The following is a 19,555-nucleotide window of genomic DNA, read 5'->3' on the forward strand; positions in this document are numbered from 1 at the left end:
TGGCTGTTGGAATGAAATTTAGGGCTGGTGAATGAAAGGGGTGGTTTCTTTTTAATTCTCAGTTGTCTATTTGGAACTCTAAAACAAGAGCACGAAAAGGAAACTTTGTATAGTGGTTTTACTGACTGCATTTCCTAGTGTGGGCAAGCAAGTAGTCAAGTTGAAAGCTGTGCTACCTGTACAATTCTCTACTCAAACAAAATAAAGGGAACAAAATGCCTGCTCAGTATGGGTTTCTAAATAATAATGTGACATTCTACTTGGAAAATGTCTATGTTTTATTTTGATCTTTATGGTTGATAGTTACTTATTTTTTTACTTACTGTTTTAAAAATTATTATATCAGGATATTGTTGTGGTGTAGGTTCTGGATGTATACTCTTTAGAGTTTAGATTTTAATTTTAGGCTAGCAATTGTTGTTTTGCATATGGATGTTGTTTAACATTAAATCAGGAGTGTTCCTGGTCAGTTAGATATTTTCTTTCTTGTCTCAAAATAAGTTAACCTTTTTAATATTGTGTTTTGTAGCATTTTAAAAATGTCCCTTTTAGCTTAAATCTGACAGTAGTTGAATGGCATTTAGAAATAAGTTTTGTTCAAGTACAGCATAGTTAAATTTTACTAATGGATTAAATTCTGAATCGCACGTCCTAGTATGCAGCTGTGATTTGAATTACACATGACTGATTTAAAGGGCACTAAATTTTCTTAAGGCTTACTCATAAGCATAGATAATGATGTCTTGTGGGTATAAAATCATGGTTAAAAATACTTTGAAGTTATTCCTTTTGGGAAACTTAAATGGTTTTTAAAGCAATAATTTATATACTTTTGATTGAAATAATCTTGCTACATAGAAATTGAAATGTAGTATTCATAATCCTCCTACTGTCTCAGCTGCATTGAGTTGACAGAAAGTTACTCTGAATTGGATATTTATGTTTAAACTGTATAGACCTAGTATAGTGGGGTCTTCTCTTCTTGGAATTGTGTGAGAAACCCCCCCTGATATCTTTACCAAAGCCACCACTTTTTGCTTTGGCCTGTTGAGAGACAGCCTGAGTTGGAAGTTTCAGGCTGTTCTAAATTTTTGTAGTGGTTAAGACTCTTGAAGTGTACAAGAGTTGTTTCAAGTTTTCTTTAATGTACCTCTTAGTTTTGTGGGGTATTTTTGGTTTTTTTTGGTTTTGGGTTTTTGGTTTTTGGGTTTTTTTACTTGCAATTTGTGGTCTAGGGCTGATACTTTCAAATTAGTGAGAGAATACTTTTAATAGTAGAAGTACAAATTGTTGTAATGATGGAGAAAGCAAATTTGACTTGATAGCTAAAATGTTTGCAAGCATTCAAAGTATCAAAGAATGATGAGGGCTTAGTGCTTTTGATAAGTAGTGACTTCTGTGTGTGTTGACTTGCATTATGTTGAAGTGAGACTAGTTCCAGTTCATGTGATGAGTCATTCTAGTTTGTAATATACTCCTTTGTTTTTTTTAACTGTTGATTTTTTTGCAAGAGAGATGCAGTTTTATTAGTTTTGGAACTTATTGACCATGTTTTCCTGTGTTGTTTCAGATGAGCAGCTAGCAGTCTTTAATTACAAAACCTCAGAAATTATTCAAATTATATTTTCCTTGTTGAGTGTTATTTAGTCCGTGTGAGGGATGTTATTGCACCACTATTTACAGATTACTTGCTGGGTTTTTTGACAATTTTGACCCCTTGGATGTGAAAGGCGTAAATAAAACTTTTGTACTCCTTTCTGAATATTTCTTAAAGCTCTTACCGATACTTTTTCTAAACTGTTCAGCTGTATGTAAAGGGAACAAAAGAAACATGTGTAACTATTCTTGCTATAGTTACAGTGATTCTGAAATAAAGAAATCATACAAACAAAATGAATTTGTTTGGAAAAACTCAACCTTCGAAGTCTGAAGTCCTTATTGTCTCTGTCAAAGATTACAACTTGATTTTTAAAATAAGCTTTGTAGTATGCTGTTGCTTTTTTAAAGCCCAAATAGGATGTAACATTCTTGATACTCCTTTCATCTTTGTTGTTTTGAGGGGTTTGAGATGTGGTGTTTCTGGGTGGGTTTCTTGTATGGTGTTGCAGAAAGCTCCTATGCACAGTCATTTGTGGTTTTTGCACTTTGGTTTTCAATTACACAAAGCAGATTTCATCTAGAGACAGAATTTGCCTATGCAGATTTTTACATTTAGAATTTTTTAAAAGAAAATGTTGGGGGGGGGGGGGGGTTTGTTTTGTTTTTTGGGGGGTTGGCTTTTTTTACCCCATTTATGACAATTACTTTAAAGTTAAACACAATAAAAGTTCCTTAAAGTGGTATTTACTTTCCTGTTGGAGGTTCTGGAAAATATTTTAAAGGCAGGCCCAGAATAGGAGAATGTTTAAAGATAATGTGTTTCAAGAAAGAGACATGACCTTGCTGAAGGATGCTCATTCTGCCCTGACACTTTCAGACCGCAGTCTCCCAACTTACAAGATAAAATCATATACAGGTACAGGTAACTAGAACAGATACAGGGATGCAGGGAATGGGTGAAAATGATCATAGGATTCAGGTAAAAAATTGAAGGGAAGAAGGCAAGAGCTGGATGGGTAGGAAGGAGGAAGGGAGTTTTGGCAAACAATAGAATAGGAAAAACAGCAGTTCCTTTTTACAACTCTGAAATTAACAGCCATAGTTTGGCTCACCTGCTAACACATATGTACCAAATGTTTTTTAAAATCTACTGTAAACAGAAGTTATTGAAGGCAGAAGTAAATACTTGGAATCGTGCTACTTGTTGCTATTTGGAAGCATAAATTAATATGTTTTACTGTGGAAAGTATAGCAGTGACAAATCTGTGGCGAGCAGGTAACATGACTTGCAAGGTCCTCTTAACACCACTTACTACCAAAGGAAATTAACTGGTCTCAGTTTTAAATTGTTTAAGTAATTGTGCTTTGGTCTGAATTATTTGCCCATTGTTGTCCATAACACTGTGTTTGTGTTCTTAGATCTTGTTTCTATATACTGGTAGAACTGGAAGAACCATCCTTGAGCTCTGTTTTCAATTATCACAGAAATAATTCCTCCAAAAAGTTTTTATCCCTTCATTCTCACTATTCTGTAAAACTCCTCCAGAACTTCTATTTCCTCTGTATTGGTGAGGAATCTTCATGCAATTTCCAGTTTTCACCTTTCCTTGTGGTAACATTTCTCCTGAAATATTTTTTTCCTTTTGTGATATGTCACCTCCAAACAGGTGTAGAGAATATGGCTGCTTCTTGACCTGAGTTTTAGAAGATTAAAAAAGGTTTTGTAATTCCCTCTGAACTTACGTTTTTGAATGAGGATGACTGAAACTGTCTATAGTATTGCAATCATAGCACTGCATCATATAATCTGAATGTTTGTTGATCTGTACTAGAAATTGCTACCTGACACAATTGTGTGATTGCACCCAACTTTTTCTTAGTTGCAGTTGTCACTTTAGGAACCTTTGGCCTATTCTTGTCCTTGGTAATTTCCAGCTAATGACTTCCTACTGTATAGTATAGGTGGTTTATAGTACATGCACATTATAGTACATAGACACACATATAGTGCATACACATAGTACATGTACATTCTAGTACATGCTACACGCACATTCCAGTGCATGATTTTTCCATTAGTCTGTGACTGTCCTTTTTGTTGAATATCATCCTGTTTCCATTACTCCAGTTGTCGCAGTAGTTTCCTATATGCCACCATCAAATGCCTTACTAAAGTCTAGATTGGTAAAACCAGCTGACCGTTGTAGTTTCTTTGCCTCTGGAAAAGAATACATGTTTTCAATGGAGAAGGTTGAATCAGTCTAGCATAGTCTAACTTGCGATACACCCATCTGTATCCTGTTTTATGTGATTACCATGTTTCTAAATGTTCTGAAAAACTTATTGTTTGGCCTTGCACGTGTTGTTAACAAGTGGACTGTTAAACTTTTTCTGATAGGGAAGTATATGAAGAAAAGTGGAGAGAAGGAGAAAAAAGAACACAGACTGGCTTCAGAGTCATAGGATTTTTTAGCCAAGTTCGTGTGGAGTTGTGTGTGCACCCTGTGCTTGAAAACTTTCAAGTGCTTGTTGTGTGCCAATATTTGTTTAAGCTATGATGTGCTTCCTCCCCCTCCCCCTGCCATGGAACTTTATCTGTAAAAGTTTCTCATGAAAAAACACCTAGTCCTTTCTGCTGTTATTATGCAAAGTATCTCTTAGGTTAAAGGCAATTTCCAGAGTGAATTCTCCCCTGTATCAACATGCTTTCTATGTTTGATGCTCTGTTTCCTTACTAGTGTTCACAAACTGGAGGAACAAGCACAAAGTACAGTGTTATATGCAACTTTGCTTCAGCTGAGATGTGTGTTCATTCATCTTGATGTCTTTTTCAAAAATTGCAAGTGGGAGCTACAAGTAGATGCTTATCTCAGAATCTTTAACACTGTAATAGTAAGGTCTAGTATTGAACATTATTGTGTGTTCGTACACACCAGTCTCTTTAGAAGCAGCAGCCTTGCAGGCCGTATGATAAATTAATTTTGTCTTTAGTTTAACTTGATGAGTTTGGAGATAGGAAGCAACAGAGAGAAAATGCAGAAAATTTCAGGACGTGAAAGGGCAGTGACCATTCCTAGAGGATAAATATATTGCTGGAGGAAGCCTTCTTAGATCTCGGACAGGAGGAACCTCTTCATGTGTGTGCAATAATCCTAAAGCTGCAACTGTCATTCAGTTTATGCACCGATATAAGGCCCAAACCACAGTGCTTCTTGGCTTTTCATTGTTCTCACCATGCTTTTCTTATGTGTAAACAAGCTTGATAGAAATATTTTTAAAATTATTTATCAATTATTATTGATTTATCTATTATTATTATTACTACATTAAATAAATGCAAGTTCTTTTTTACCCTTGTCTTAATTTAGTAATTCCCAGTACAGCAGGAAGTCTGCCTGATCTGGAAACCTGTAGCTATTCCATACAGTTACAATTCCTAATCTTATTATTTATCTTTGCTATGGAATTGATAAGTATTAAAAATTTACCCATCTAATTTAGAGCTCTGATCTTTGTGAACGCTTTGAGATATGTTGAGTGTCTAATTTAGGCTGTATTTTCCTCCCCCTCTTATAAAGTATTGTTGTTTTAGTTCTTATCCTTCCCAGCATATCAACAGCAAATATCCTGAATAAATTTCTGCAAAGGGAAAGGCAGAGCCAGAGCCTCATGTTGAAGTAAATTCTGCAGGCTTTTTGCCTTGTTACGGAAGAATTATTTTGTTGATACATTTGTAAAAGTAGGAATAAGATTAGTATGAGTATCTTTCTTTTTTTTTTTATATGGAATATATTATTTGAAGTACTTCTGAAAACAAATCCTAACTACAGAGATCTTGTAAACAATATAGTAAATTAACTGACCAGTGATAATTCTTTGATGTGCCATTGTTAAAAGTTATTAAATCTGATTATTTTTTTTTTTGTGACTGGAGTTTCCATCTGTGTTAAATTAAATCTGAAAAACAGTGCTTTAAAACGCTATGCCTTGTAACCTTGTTTGCAAAGATTTGTTGCTTCCAAAGAAGGTTGTGAATTAAGTTCTGTTTTCCTTTATACCAAGATGATTGTAAGATGCCTTTTACTTTAACTTAATCTGATAACTTGTCTCAGTATTTCAGCAAGAAAAATCCACTAGCACCTAGATGAATTCTTGCATATCTTACTCTGACTTGTTTTAGAACACGATGTAAGTAGTACAGGTTTGACATCTATTTTTCTATGCTTAAACTTGTTTGCTCTCATTATAATTTCAAAACTATATGGAATTTTATGTTGAAACTATTACTGAAGTAGTGTCAGGAACTGTATAGGCCGTGTGTGTTGATCTCAGTTTTAATAAGACTATGGTAAACATGTGAGAAATGGGAGATCAACTTACATTTTTATTCAGCTGTTCTTGTGTAAATTCAATGGTTGATTTAGCAAAGTACTGTACTTCAGAATGGAATGTGTAGTGAATTTTTTTTTTCTCCTGAGGAGTATAGGAAATATCAAAATCTGTATTTTCAGGTTTCATCTGTTCAAATTTAACACTCTTAAAATGCATATTTGGAGCCATATGCCTTCTTGAGCCTCTGTAGTTTAAAACTTAGTGTAACAAGCTGGAACTCTAAAAATGGTAGAAGGCATGAGGGGAAGAAAGAGAGAGCATGTTAGGGACCATCATCTGCATTATTCATACGTCATATAGCTTCTGAAGAGCTAGCCATGAATTGGAGATTACAAATACTTTATTAAGCCTATAAAATGAATGCTGTTCAAGGTGCGTGGTTTTATGAAGTATTTTAATAGTCCTGAAAATATTGACTTTGCCCTCTGTGACCCTAGGGCTGACTGCAAATGAAGCAGGCAGAAAATTTCCTTTGTATTAAAAGTGGTAGTGAAGTGTGTGGGAGGTAGAGAAGGGGCTGAATTTCCCCTTTGATAAATAAACTATCGTGGTAGTTCTGGTGGGATGGAGGTGAGAGACAAAAAAAGAAGGGGAATCCCTCTTGAAAAGAGAGGACTTGCTAGAGTAATCAGCCCATTCATAAAGGGGTTTGATAGGTAGGTTTGGGCAGTTTTTTAGTTTTCTAAGTTAATTTTAAAAGATTGTATTTAAGTGCCTTGTACTCTCAAGACTCACAGCTGGCTGAAGTCTCAGCCTACTTTCTCTCTAGAAGATGAGTGCTGCTTAGCTGTGCGTCCTTGGTACCTATAGTCAAGAGGGTTAATCTTGCATATACTTTAAATCTACAGTTTCATGGCTTTATGCTTTTTTATAATAATATTTCTAGTTTTGAAATCAAGAATTGGATACTGTGCTGTGCTAGAAAACATGTTTTCATGATTACCTTGTCTTTTATTAAGCGGACTTCAGCTAATCTTTTGCAACACTCATTTCAGTGATTAAGCTACTGTAATTAAAGCAATATTCCAGGTAAATGCTTTTGGTATCAGCAACGCAAGGCAAATTTGGGATTATCAGAGTTAAAATGCTTTCCTGCCAAAGTATATACAGATCAGCTGGAGGTTTAGCATTAACCTCTGTTAGGGTATAAAGAGACGTTGTGTTTGGCAAGAAGCAAGTGGTGAAACTCAGGCTGGAAAGCTCAACGTCAGTGCAGCAATCAGTTATAAAACCCCCCAGATTTATATGAAAACTAAGGATTTCAGCTTTATGGTGTTGGGCTTGTGTTTTAGTTACTAACATAAAACAGTGGTATGTGAAACAATGAGCTTTTTGCTAGGATTAACTAACAAAACTTTTGTCCTGGTTGTTGTCTTCTCTAACTTGGTAATTATTAGTCCTTTTTTTTATTATGATGTAGAAGAAGCATACAAAATTGTCTTTGTGCCTGAATTAGTGCTCGCTGTATCCATCATTAGGTGACTGCTGTATTGTGGGGAGCAGGTGTATTGGGCAGAACTATTGAACTAAAAATACCGTGGCAAAATCATAATTGGTCCACCAAAATCTGAATTTAGAAATTATTCACCCTTTTCAGGTCCTGTTTAACTAAATGAATAATTTAATGTTTAGCAGTCTTTTTGTTTAAATATTGTTTCATTAGAGAACTTTTAAAAAAGTTAATTTTACACAGAAAAATTTATCATAGTCATTATCTTGACTAGCAGATTTAAAAGTTACATGCTATGACTGATGGATCAGAAAAGCTGCTGTTTTCTCAGAGTGGGGAATAGGGATTAAAAAAAAGCTTTCACTAAAGCTTATTTTTGTTAGAAATAAGACCTGTATTTTTTTCCTGAAGTCAGTTGATCTTTTGACAAAGATCAGGTCTTTTGCACAGTAACATGCCTTTTTGTTCAGAACAAGTTCTTCGCTTAAGAAGTCTAGACATGCAACTTAAGGAAAGTATGGAAGTCTCAAATCAGGAAATAACATGGTGGTTTTTTAATACCTTAATGTTTTATTGTTAATTTGCAGAAGTATTTTTTGTGTGAAGATCATGTAGATAGTGTTATTTGCAGGAAGATTTGATTTGCGCTGTCATTGGAGAGTTAACCCACTCACATGCCCCAAAAGAAAGGGAAATCACAAGAGAGATATTTTAATAAATATTGGACAGGAGAGCGACATGATACATAATGGGAATTAGCTGATAAAATTATTATTGTAATTTTGTCTGCCTCGTGAAATCCTAATTTCATGTTTACAGAATAGCCCTGTGATGATCATCTCTTCTACTCTACTTTTAGATCAGTTTGAAAAGGAATTCAGGGATTTTTTAATTTTCTTTTTTACTTTATTCTTTATTCTTCTACAAATTCTTTAGACAAATTCTGACTTTCCAAATTGGAGATTAAACTTCATCTAAGAAACCTTTCTGCTTTTTTGAGTGTATAACGTCATACTTGATCTCTCAGTCCCTTACAACCATTCTTGTAAACACAGGACAGTTATTAGAAAAAAGCACCCTTTATTCCAGTTTTGCAGCCATGTTAGATATTTCATTCTACGTCCAGGTATTCTACACAGATAGTAATATTCATTAGTATTATAATTGTCATAAAAATTCTGTAAAACCCCAGTTTATTATTCCATTAACGAGATTGCTTTTCACTCAAACAAAAAAAAATTGTTTATATTTAATTATCTTATGCTAATATTATGTCTTAAAGAGACACACACAGTCTTTTTCTATCTGCTGGGTCTGAAATACACAGTCTGAGTGTTGCTCTGTTTATTCTAAGATGGTGGGGATGTGCACAGAACACCTTGGAAAAAAAATAATTTCAATTTGTTTTTGCTTCTTTCATTGCGTTAATGTATGTATCTCTAAAACGATCTTTCATTCAACATTTGACAAACATTTTTTCACTGAGTTTTACATGTTCTTTAGCTTCAGCTTGGCCCTTTCAGCTGCTGCTCATCTGAACAGGATGTTGCCTATATAAATATGATTTTGCCACTAAAGAGAAAACAGCCAATGAACTAGGTTGAGTGCTGGGGGTTTCAAAGCAGGGGACTGTGACAGTGAGAAGGAAGGAAGAAAAAGCTGTTTCTAATCCAAAGGCACATACTTGTGGAACCATTGATATCGTATCCAAGATGAATAAAAGTTATGCAAAGAGTTGACAGGTGAAAGGAACGCTTTCAGATAGTGTCTGCTTTAGTCATGAAAGTTTATTCTAAAGTTTTATCCTAAGCTTTTTATTAAGTTTTCAGTTAATGTAAAACTTGGGGAGAAATGAATTGCTGGAGAGCAATTTCTTTCTAATGTTTCGAAGAACTCTCTAGTAAATGTTCCTTCCTTCTAAATTATAAGTGCCAAACCTACTATAAAAATCCCAAATTTGAAAGATAAGCCTATTTTTTTGTAGCCTTCTGTTATCATGGTCAATCATGGCTACTTTGATGCTGATTTCAAGAAGTGCAAGCTGTCTTACAAAGAGATATTCCACATAAAAAGTCTTACTTAAGTAGGTTATTGAAAGGCTTTGATTACCAGATTTTTTTATCAAGTGTTGGAGAAGTTCCACAGGTGCTGTAGGGTGACAGTTGGAGAAATGTTCTTTAGGCTGTAGTTTTCACTTTCCCCCATAGAGTTCAACTTCAGCTCATTAATTCTCAGTGGGCAAGTCAATCATGTATATGTACCTTGCTGATGTGAAGTTCTACGTACTCTGTAAGGACTGATTAAGTAAACTTGATGGAACAAAAGTAGAAGTTAACCCCCCCCCTTTTTTTTTTAATACAAAGATATTGAAATTCAAGACTTTTCTAGATGTAAAATAATGAGACATGTTTTGTCTTAACTGAGGTGTAGTATTATTAGAAATTATAAAATTCTAGAAACCTTGTTATGAAATTTAAATCTGGCTGTTGCGCTTTTTGTTTTTCTATTATTTTGTACTATTAGATGTTGACTGAAGAACTTTTATATGAAAATGTAACTGCTTTTAACTAACTTCTTATTCTATATAAACTTAAAGATAAAATGCTAGATTTTAATGGTGATGTTCATTCAGTTTCCATATTCAGTTGCCAATGTACAGGCAATTGATTGACCACTTTATATGGCTATCTCTGAGTATTTTCATTAACATTCAGAGATGAAACATGGTATCTGATACAATATAATTTTTGTAATCGTCCAAAGGTGATTTATCAGTTGCACTGATAAAAGTCCCTCTCAGGGTGGAAAGGGGAGGGAAAATCAAAACAAGCAAGAAAACTCCATGTGAAACTCGTCATCTTATTAGATTTGATTGGGTGCAAACCTCCTTCTGGCTAAAATCCTGTGCCTGTAACAAAGCAATCATGCTTAATAGTTGTACATGCAACTCTAACTCTGAATTGATTGCTATACGTTCTGGATCATCATGTTTCTAGCATAGTTGCAATATGAAAATTATTTAGTATCTTTAATGAGATGCATACAGAAGACTTTCAATTTATTTTGGTGATATGACACTTCACAATCTTATCCTAAAAATTTCTGTAGATATGTGGTTCAATTGTGACTCATGTAGATTCGTTTGTGAGTGGTGCTGAAAGTTAGTATGTAAAGACTTGTCATAGCACTCTAAACAAGTAGTGTGTTTATTTTTGTTCCTATAGTATTTCAATTACTGGTGCATTGGGTCATCCTGTTCCTAATGCGATACAAAAATGACCAAACCTATTAGAAGTTATTTGAGTGCTTTGTATCTAATGTATGCTATTTTAAAAGTACATTTGTTTTTATTCAGTTTGCCATAGAGGAATTTTAATGTCTGATAGATGTGTGATCATTTGTTTTTACTGAATGGTTGCAATATGAGTTAGTTAAAATATTACTTAAATATTACTTAAATAACTCTGTTTTGTTGTAGCCGAAAAAGAAAACTAAGACATTCAATCCTCCAATCCGTAGAAACTGGGAAAGTAATTACTTTGGGATGCCCCTACAGGATCTGGTTACACCTGAGAAACCGATACCTCTGTTTGTTGAAAAATGTGTGCAATTCATTGAAGATACAGGTAAGATAGGAGAACTATTGGAGGAAAGACTTTCCCACTTTGCATAATGATAAAGCCTGTTATTTTCTGTTTTAAAGTACTTTTAGAATTTTATCCCAGAAATAAATAATTATGGGAAAAGCACATTCTAAAAGTAGAATGTGTTCTTTAAATTGTATGCTTGATGTGTGATGGTCTTTTGTCTTTATTTACACAAATACTTAATTTCTTTTTGACAAACAGTTGAAGTTTTAACATTTGTTTCCTGTAATTTAAAAAACTTATACCACTTTCTAATGCCAAATGACTTTTAACCCGATGGCTTTCCAGTCTTACATGTCTCACTTGTCACTGTATTTGCTTCATATATTAAAACGCTCTGAAATCCACTTTTTCCAATTGTGGAAGACAGGTAGCTGGTATGGCTTAATTAGCTTGCTTGCTTTATTTTGCTGGTAAACCTAGTTTTGCATTTTAACTTGTTACAGAGACGGAAACATTTCTTTTCTAAATACTGTGTAATTCTACATGGAAAATATTAAGCAATATGTTTAACTTGCAGATTTCCAGTTTAACGTAAATTATTAACATATATGTGTTTGCACTAAGGTGAAATTTCACAGTATGGTTTTCTCTCTCTCCTTTCTCACTGGCTTTCTGGTTGTGTGTTTGTCCATGCTTTCAGCCTATTTACTGTGTGACCATGAAGCGAGTAGGATGATCTTGCTGGTCCAGCAGAAGACTACATTTAGGAGTGGGGAGTTATTTTGAGGTTTGAGAGTGACCAGTGGTTGGGTTTTGTTTGTTTTGTAATTTTTTGCTGTTAAAGATGGTGAGCACCAGTTTGTGGTTAGTGTGTAGATCTTGCTTGCTCTGAAGTTGCATAAATCCTATATTGCTATATTTGCAGCAAATGAGAGTGTGAAACTGACTGGAGCTGAAACATGAGCAGGACCATCTTTTGATTGGGTGTCTGCAGTTCCATATTGTTTAGCATAAAGTAAAACAGCACCCTTTTTCAACATTTTCTTAGTGCTGTAATACAATTTTGGCTGTAAGATGACAGTAACAGTTTTAGCAAGAGTAAAACTGAAGGGTTTTCTTTCTTAAACTAAAATTCAGTTTTACTGCCATCTGTAAGAGTAGTGTTTCCAAAAGAACTACTACAGGTGGTAGGCCTAATAGCTGTTTTTGAAGACTTATATACTGCATTATTGCAATCAAAAAAATTAGGTGAAACCTCAGGCACTTATCTTTTGGGAGTCAGAGATGTTAGTATAAATCTGTCTTTAACCTTTACCTCCTATTGATGCCTTGCCTAAAAGGAAGAGCTGTATTTTTTTCCTTCTTGCTTTTGCTTTCCCTACCTCACCCAGGAAAAAATGGGGAAGGAGGAAGAAGAGCAAGGAGTAATAGAATGGTATAGACAGTTTAATATATATTTTGTGCGTTTGTGTTATATGTTGTTTATTGTATGTAGCAAAAAAACCCAATCCCAAAACAAACAAACATAATTTTATGGGTGAGTCACTGTCTGAATTTGTGTTCTTTAAAAATGACTGCATACAGCTACTACGTACAGCTATATAAAACAGACATTCACCAGTAATGAAGACCAAATGACTTTTTGAAGAGTTTGTAGAATCTAGAAGTAATATCTTAAATTTGAGCATGTTTAACTTTGTAAGAATATTTTCAAACAACAAAATTACAAATACAAATCTAAAGAAAATTGTATTTGCTTAAAAATAACGTTGTTTGATATCCGTTGACTTTGTGGTAGTATTTCTCCCAAAGGATTTTCACCAGCTTGTGGGGTAAGAGAGAACTATAATAGTGTGGGAACGTGATTCATTGTCTTTTTTTCCTCGTAATCATCAAATAATGCAAGCACCCAGAAGATTTAGCACTTTTATTCTTTTCCAATGACCTGTCTTTCAAGAATAAGGTGTTTAGTTAAGCTGCTGATGTGCTCAAAATGTGAGGGGCTCCTCAAAAGTGGTGACTCAAGAGGTACTGCTTTTCCTGTAGCTGGTTGAGTATATGTTAGTTCATCCTGGGATGCTGCTGTGCAGCTACTGAAAGCTGGAGACTTTTAATTCTGGCCAAATGTGTAAGCTGGACAAACATTGTGCCATCTGCATGCTTTGTTTGTGGTTGTGAAGACAGTTAGTTCTCCTGCTGTTTCTGTTAAGCACTTTGTGAAGGTGGAACAAAACCTCTACTTTTGATCTGTATTACAATTTTCTTTCTCCTACTCTGGATTCTGTGTAAGTAGCTTCGGTTATTCTTTTCAGCTTCCATACTTGGCTCTAAGAGTTTTATTTTTGGTGTGTATTATTTCTATATTGGATTAATATTCTGTAGGTATTTGAGGTTCAAGCACTGTTCTGATAGAATGTATTCGTTGCCTTTGAGAGAGGAAGATGTTCTTTTGCATTGCCTTCAACCTATACTAAGATAGACTCACATCACTGACTTCAGGACTGTCTGAGAGAAAATTCCACAAATATAGTTTTGGAGATGATCAGTTTGCAGGAGGCAAGTCATGATCTATTGGCTTCAGGCTAGAGTCCACAATGGTACCATTCCCATTTGATAAAGCTGTTGTATCAGCTGCTTGGCCCTGGGGAGTCATCCAATACTTCAGCTGTCTCTTAGCAAGTCAGCCTACAATCAGTACTAACTGAACTGAATACCAGTGTTTATTATCATTGTCTTTTTAATCAAGAAGTGCAGTCTTTTCCAACACTTCTTGAATGAAGCTAATCAGTATATTTCTCTTAAAGAGGACATACTTGTTAAGCTTTTCCTTTTAAGGTACTTTCATGGAGTTCAGCTCCTTCCCTTTTTTTGCGTATTACCACGTGTAATTTGCATTGTGGCTGAATTGCAGTTTTTTTGCGAAGATATGATTAATCTCAAATTGAAGGGCTAATCTTAATTTTTAACGTTCCCTATCTCTGCCTCATGAAATGATAGAAGATGGTGCTTTGTACCCACTCATCTAAATTGTGACTGAGGCTAGAAAGTATGCAGTGTGAAAAACAGTTTTCTCTGCTTTGTTTTGGATGCTTAGATGAGAAGATAATATCAGAAAGTGTCTTTGAAGATTCTTGCTCCACTGTAAACCTTAAAGAATTGACCCCATGCAGAAAATACCATCAGATTTTTGTTTTACCATACTGTTCTGGAATATCCTCACAAAAAAAAAAAGAAAAAAAAAAGGTGTGCGGTAGAAGAGGGACAATTTGGAAAAAAAATAAAGTAAATCTGGGAGCTGAAAAGTTCTAGCTTCTTATAAATCAACAGATTTTTCTTTTGGAGGAACCATATGGATCTTGTCAGGGTAAAGGGAGATCTGGTAGAGTTAAGGGATCCTAAGTCAGGGCCCACAGGTCTAGGTATTTTTTGTGTGTTCCTGTTCAGTTTGATATTTTCCAGATTAGCTTTATGGAGTCAACTAATTTCTGTGTTTGAAAGATAATCTAGGGCTTGAACCCCTTTGGAATCTTTTTGATAGTATTGAAAGTAGAAACTGAGGGAGCGAAGTGGTTAATACTTGAGCAGATCTAAACCTAATAAGCAGCAAGTATTTATCAGAATCTTCATTTCAGCAGCAGTGTGTACTGAGAGAAAATTCCGCAAATTCTGTTTTGGAGATGAGCAGTGTGTACTGCTGCTGATACTACTAGTACAAAGCAGTAATAGCGCATATTTTGTCTTATTTGAACCTATTGGTTAAAAAAAAAAGTACAATACCATGTAAGATTATATTAAATTTAATAACACTGTCACTTTTGGATAAGGAATGAGGAAAGCTTGGCCAAATATCGTAAACAAACTTTGCTTGTGTGTTTACACATTGTCCCTGATTATAGGAAAACCTTTTCTCTATTCAAGCCTTTCATTTTTGAATTCATTGTAATTATAGCAGGATGAGTAATCTTTTGGTTGGTTGTCAGAGCTCTTTCTTGTTGGTTCATTGAACAAGATGATCAAAAGAATTTTTATCTTTCAGGTAAGTAACTTGATAATAGTGAATTATCAACTTTTCCACTAAATGTCTTGGTATAAACATATAATGTTCTCCTGAAAACTTATTTTCTGGTGAAGATACTGTGATCTTATCTGAAACCTTCTACAGACTGTATAAACACTTTCCTATCATTAGTGACACAGCACAATGTGTAAGCTGCTGATGTTTGTACGCTTTTTCCTCTGTCGCATTCTTTGCAAATCAGTATATAACTTGTTCTTGAGGGCAGCTACTTAAATTGACTTTTTGACATTGGTAATTATTTTCAGTTATGGGCTTCCAAAAGAAGATTTCAATGATACAGTTGTTCAGGTGTATTTTGTTGCTTTCTCTTGATGGACTGAATGCAAGGTCATTTTGTTACATCACTTGAAATGAACTTTTTAAGTGTGTTGGTTTTCTGCAAACTAGATTTATGGAAATGTATTTAGCAGGGAAACTAGAGTTCAGTTTTGATTTTTAAGAAAATTGTAGTGGCTGGTTTTGTATAGAAGTAATGGTGCTATGATAAGACGTGCTAGAAAAAAATAAGCTGCCAATTTTTAAAAAAAATTCTATCCATTACTTTTTTTAACACAATTCATTTTTTCTAAATGTAGGCAGCAGAATTGAGATAATTTTTGAAGCTTAACTGTTTGTTAACTCTATTAATAGCATGAATTCTCTGTTTCTCTAAGAATTACCATGTAGAGAGTAAGGAGGATATTCTGATACTCTGATAGTTTTGTTTGAGAGAGAGGAACGCAGACTTCTGAACGCTAATTTAATGTTTAACTTCAACAAAATGTTGGTATAATTTGATTTTTATATTGCAATACCATGTAAAAAAATCTGTTGAATATCTTTTTTTTAAGTGTAAAAATTTTACAAGTTTATGGCAAGTTTGTAGCTCGAGTGTTTTGTTAGTGACATTTTTATGCTGTTTTACATGCCACCAATTTAAAGTACTGTTTGTGTGCTATTCAGCACTTACTGTTGGTGATTATTTTTAACTTTCCCAAACTTATAATAATTTGGTCAAAAATTACTCATGCTAACTGATAGTATTAGCATATGAGGGTTTTTAATATTTCAGTATTTTTTAAATTGGTGTGTTGGATTACTTTTTGTATGCCGGCCACAAAGCAGCACATGGCTGCTCGCTCACTCCTCCCCTGCCCAGTGAAAGGCTCCTGGGTTGAGACAAGGGCAGGGAGGGATCTCTCACCAACTGTGGTCACGGGCAAAAGAGACTCGGCTTGGGGAAAAACCAAAATCAATTTAATTTGCTACTAATCAAATAAAAACAGGATAATGAGAAGTAAAACTAAATCTTAAAATGCTTTCCCCCTTCCCGGGCTCAACTCCACTCCTGGTTTTTCTACCTCCTCCCCTCCCGAAGCGGCACAGGGGGACGGGGAATGGGGGTTGCAGTCAGTTCATCACACGTTTCTGCCGCTCCTTCCTTCTCAGGGGGAGGACTCCTCACTCTTTCCCTGCTCCAGCGTGGGGTCCCTCCCACGGGAAACAGTTCTTCATGAACTCCTCCAACGTGAGTCCTTCCCATGGGCTGCAGTTCTTCATGAACTGCTCCAGCATGGGTCCTTTCTGTGTGTTGACAAACTTGATTGAGTCTAGCAGAAGAGGGTCAGTGGCTGGAGCTCCTGACCTGTGGGTTTGTTCAGCTTGGAGAGGGGAAGGCTGAAGAGATATCCAAAAAATGGCTTCCCATACCTATGAGGAGGTTGCTGAGAAGGCGCAGCCAGGCTTAAGTACTGAAGTACATGGCAGGAGGATTAGAGACAATGATTATTAAAATATGAGGTTCCAACTAGAAAGAAAGGAAAAACTCTTGCTCTGAGTATTATTTAAGCCCTGGTTCAGGTTGCCCAAAGAGATTGTGGGCTCTCTGTCCTTGGAGGTAGTCAAGATCAGATTTAGATAAGCAACCCAATCTGGATTCGGTGTTGACCCTTGTTTGAGCAGGAGGTTGGAATAGGTGACCTCCTGAGCATCCCTTCTGTCATCACTTTGAAATAGAATAGGTTTTTCAGTAGTTAGGAGACTGTACACCAGTTTGTGTTTTGCAACTTTGGAATTAATCAACAGAGAGGAAACCCTGTCCAAACTTGAGAGGAGGGGAAAACAGGCATCAGTTGTTTCTCCTAATGGAAGACTGACTACCAGACGGATGGAGGAGGAGCACATGCATTAATTTATTAGTGTGTGAGAATCACTGAAGACTGTAAACAAATATGTTTTGAAATATTCATAAACACATGTTGTGCACTTGAGCTGTATTGCTAATTAAGGTATCTTCAAAGGAAACATCACAGGAAATATGTAAAGAATTCCCAAACAATGCAGATAGGACCAAGATGTCAATATCTTCTGCAGAGTACTTATGGTACTTCTGCTGCTCCTCTTATTCCCCTAGCTTTCTCCAGGCCCAAAGTGACAAAACAGCTAATATGCCTGGAAAATTAGAGTATCTTCAGATGTCACCCATTTTTAATGAAGTAAAGAATGCACCTACCTTTTCCTAGGCATGTTTGTCATGTCATATTAATTGAAGTCTTTTATTCTTTTTCCAAAATGAACAGGCATGAAATATGTGATTGAGTGACACTTCATAAAGTGATTGAGAGCTTGTTTAATAATTGGTTAATGTAAATGATAGAAATGTTAATTCAGCATTGGATGAGAGCTTCCTATTTTTCGAGTCTTTCTAGAAGTACTGCTTATTTTCTTAGACTGCTTACTTTTTACTGAACATTTCAATATTCTATAAATTATTTTATTACAAGAAACAGTAAGACACTTATTTTTGGTTCTGATTTCCAGTGTGTGAGTTGCATGTCATGGATCTTTAAATGCCAGTGTCGATATGCACAGATAAGAGCACACTAAATGTAGAATTTTAAATGTATTTTATGTAGGTAAACTTAGTGCTAGACTCTTACTTGAAAAGAGTATGGATTCTTTGCTCTGTAATTACATACATTCTAGGTGTACGTAGAAATTATCATTCTGGATCAGTAAGGTGGTAGTTCCTTTAGTCTTGTGTAGTCTAGATAGCATAGGGGTTGAGAAGAGGTATACCAGGTCACTATGTGGAATAAAATTACAGAATGATACAGATCACAAAATTTACAAAGGTAAGTGGGGGTATGATAGTTTCACATATTGTAGTGGAGAATGATTCCTGAAAAGTTTGGTTGGTCGCTGTAGGGGAAGGAATTAAACGGGAGAGATAGACTTGCTGTGACTAGGTAGCATGTATTCAGAAACGTAGACAGAACAGTGATAGTGGAACCTGGCTGCAGATGTCAAGTTGGCAGGTACTATGTAACTTTTCAGCAGGCTAAATATTAGTATAGCTGTTGATACTCAAGAAAAGGCTTTAAAATCATCATAGACAGCTGTCTGAAATCTTCAAGTCTCAGTACTTGCTATCCAGCAAGCAAAAAAGAATTAAAAGAATTATGAGAGTGAGTGATATGGGGAAAAAATCATGCTATTACATGATTCCATGGTAATGCGTGCAGTTTGAATACTGGTTACAATATGGGTCAGTCTATCTTAGAATAGAAAAGTTGGAAAAGATACTGCATATGACAATAATAGTAACTCTTGGATAAAGAGGGACTGAATTGATAAGCTTAGAAAATTTCTGAGGAAGGGAAATGATACAAATTTTAAAAAATGGTGCTGGGAAAGAGTAGAGAAGTTACTGCTTCATGTTAATAAATAGAAAAAAAGATTTTGTGAAAACTTCAGGTACTGAGAATAAACCCAGTGTGCTTTCATGATGTACATTCCTGAATTGCAAAACTGTATTTGCTCTGGGTTGTTGTAAAGACCACAAGTAAATGACTTAAAGGGGTTTGGATGAATTAGTGGGGGATAAATCCCCAAGTGGCTATTACAACACCGTATGCAAAAGCCTATGTAAGATACCATCTGCAGGAAGCTGGGAGGATATACCACAGAAAAATTGCTGGTTTTTGTTTTTGTTTTTTTCCTCCTGCTCTTCCTACCTCTCTCCTCAAGCATATACTACTTAACTGCTGTGGAAACTGGATATTGTACCAGGTAGACTTTGGCTGCCCTTGTGCTGAAGTTAGTATGTCCTATGGCGGAACCAAGAGGTGTGAAATATGTTGGTGCCTAAGAATGGAAGTGTCCTACAAACTAAGTATGCATATAGGTGCAGATCCACCTTGCTCATTTTCTTTGAAATGCTTTGAACCCCATATGAAGTTCCAGTTAGATGGGATGGGAACCCTGATCACAACCAGCAGCACAAAAGAAGGCGCAAGAAGAGCATTTATTAGGCACTGGGAGGTACTTTGAGAAAGGAATAGTCTAGACAAAGGAGGTGAGCTCTGTCTTGAGGTAAATATAGGCTATTGTGATGTGAAATAAGGAGGATCTAATTCTTTAAACCTAAAGGTGTAGTAAAACTAGCAGGACAGAGAAGCAAATAAA

At 35.4% G+C, this 19,555-nt stretch overlaps 1 protein-coding gene across 1 annotated transcript in view; it reads left to right on the forward strand.

Annotated features, from left to right (window-relative positions):
• The window catches only part of ARHGAP5 (Rho GTPase activating protein 5), a 49,859-nt gene that overhangs the window by 15,993 nt on the left and 14,311 nt on the right, over window positions 1-19,555 (forward strand). The window contains exon 4 of the mRNA XM_010574268.1: window positions 10,920-11,067. Within this exon, the coding sequence (XP_010572570.1) occupies window positions 10,920-11,067 (148 nt within the window). The remainder of the gene's footprint in view (window positions 1-10,919; window positions 11,068-19,555) is intronic.

The sequence above is a fragment of the Haliaeetus leucocephalus genome, unplaced genomic scaffold (genome assembly GCF_000737465.1).
Source record: "Haliaeetus leucocephalus isolate CR32 unplaced genomic scaffold, Haliaeetus_leucocephalus-4.0 Scaffold417, whole genome shotgun sequence".
NCBI classification, from domain to species: domain Eukaryota; kingdom Metazoa; phylum Chordata; class Aves; order Accipitriformes; family Accipitridae; genus Haliaeetus; species Haliaeetus leucocephalus.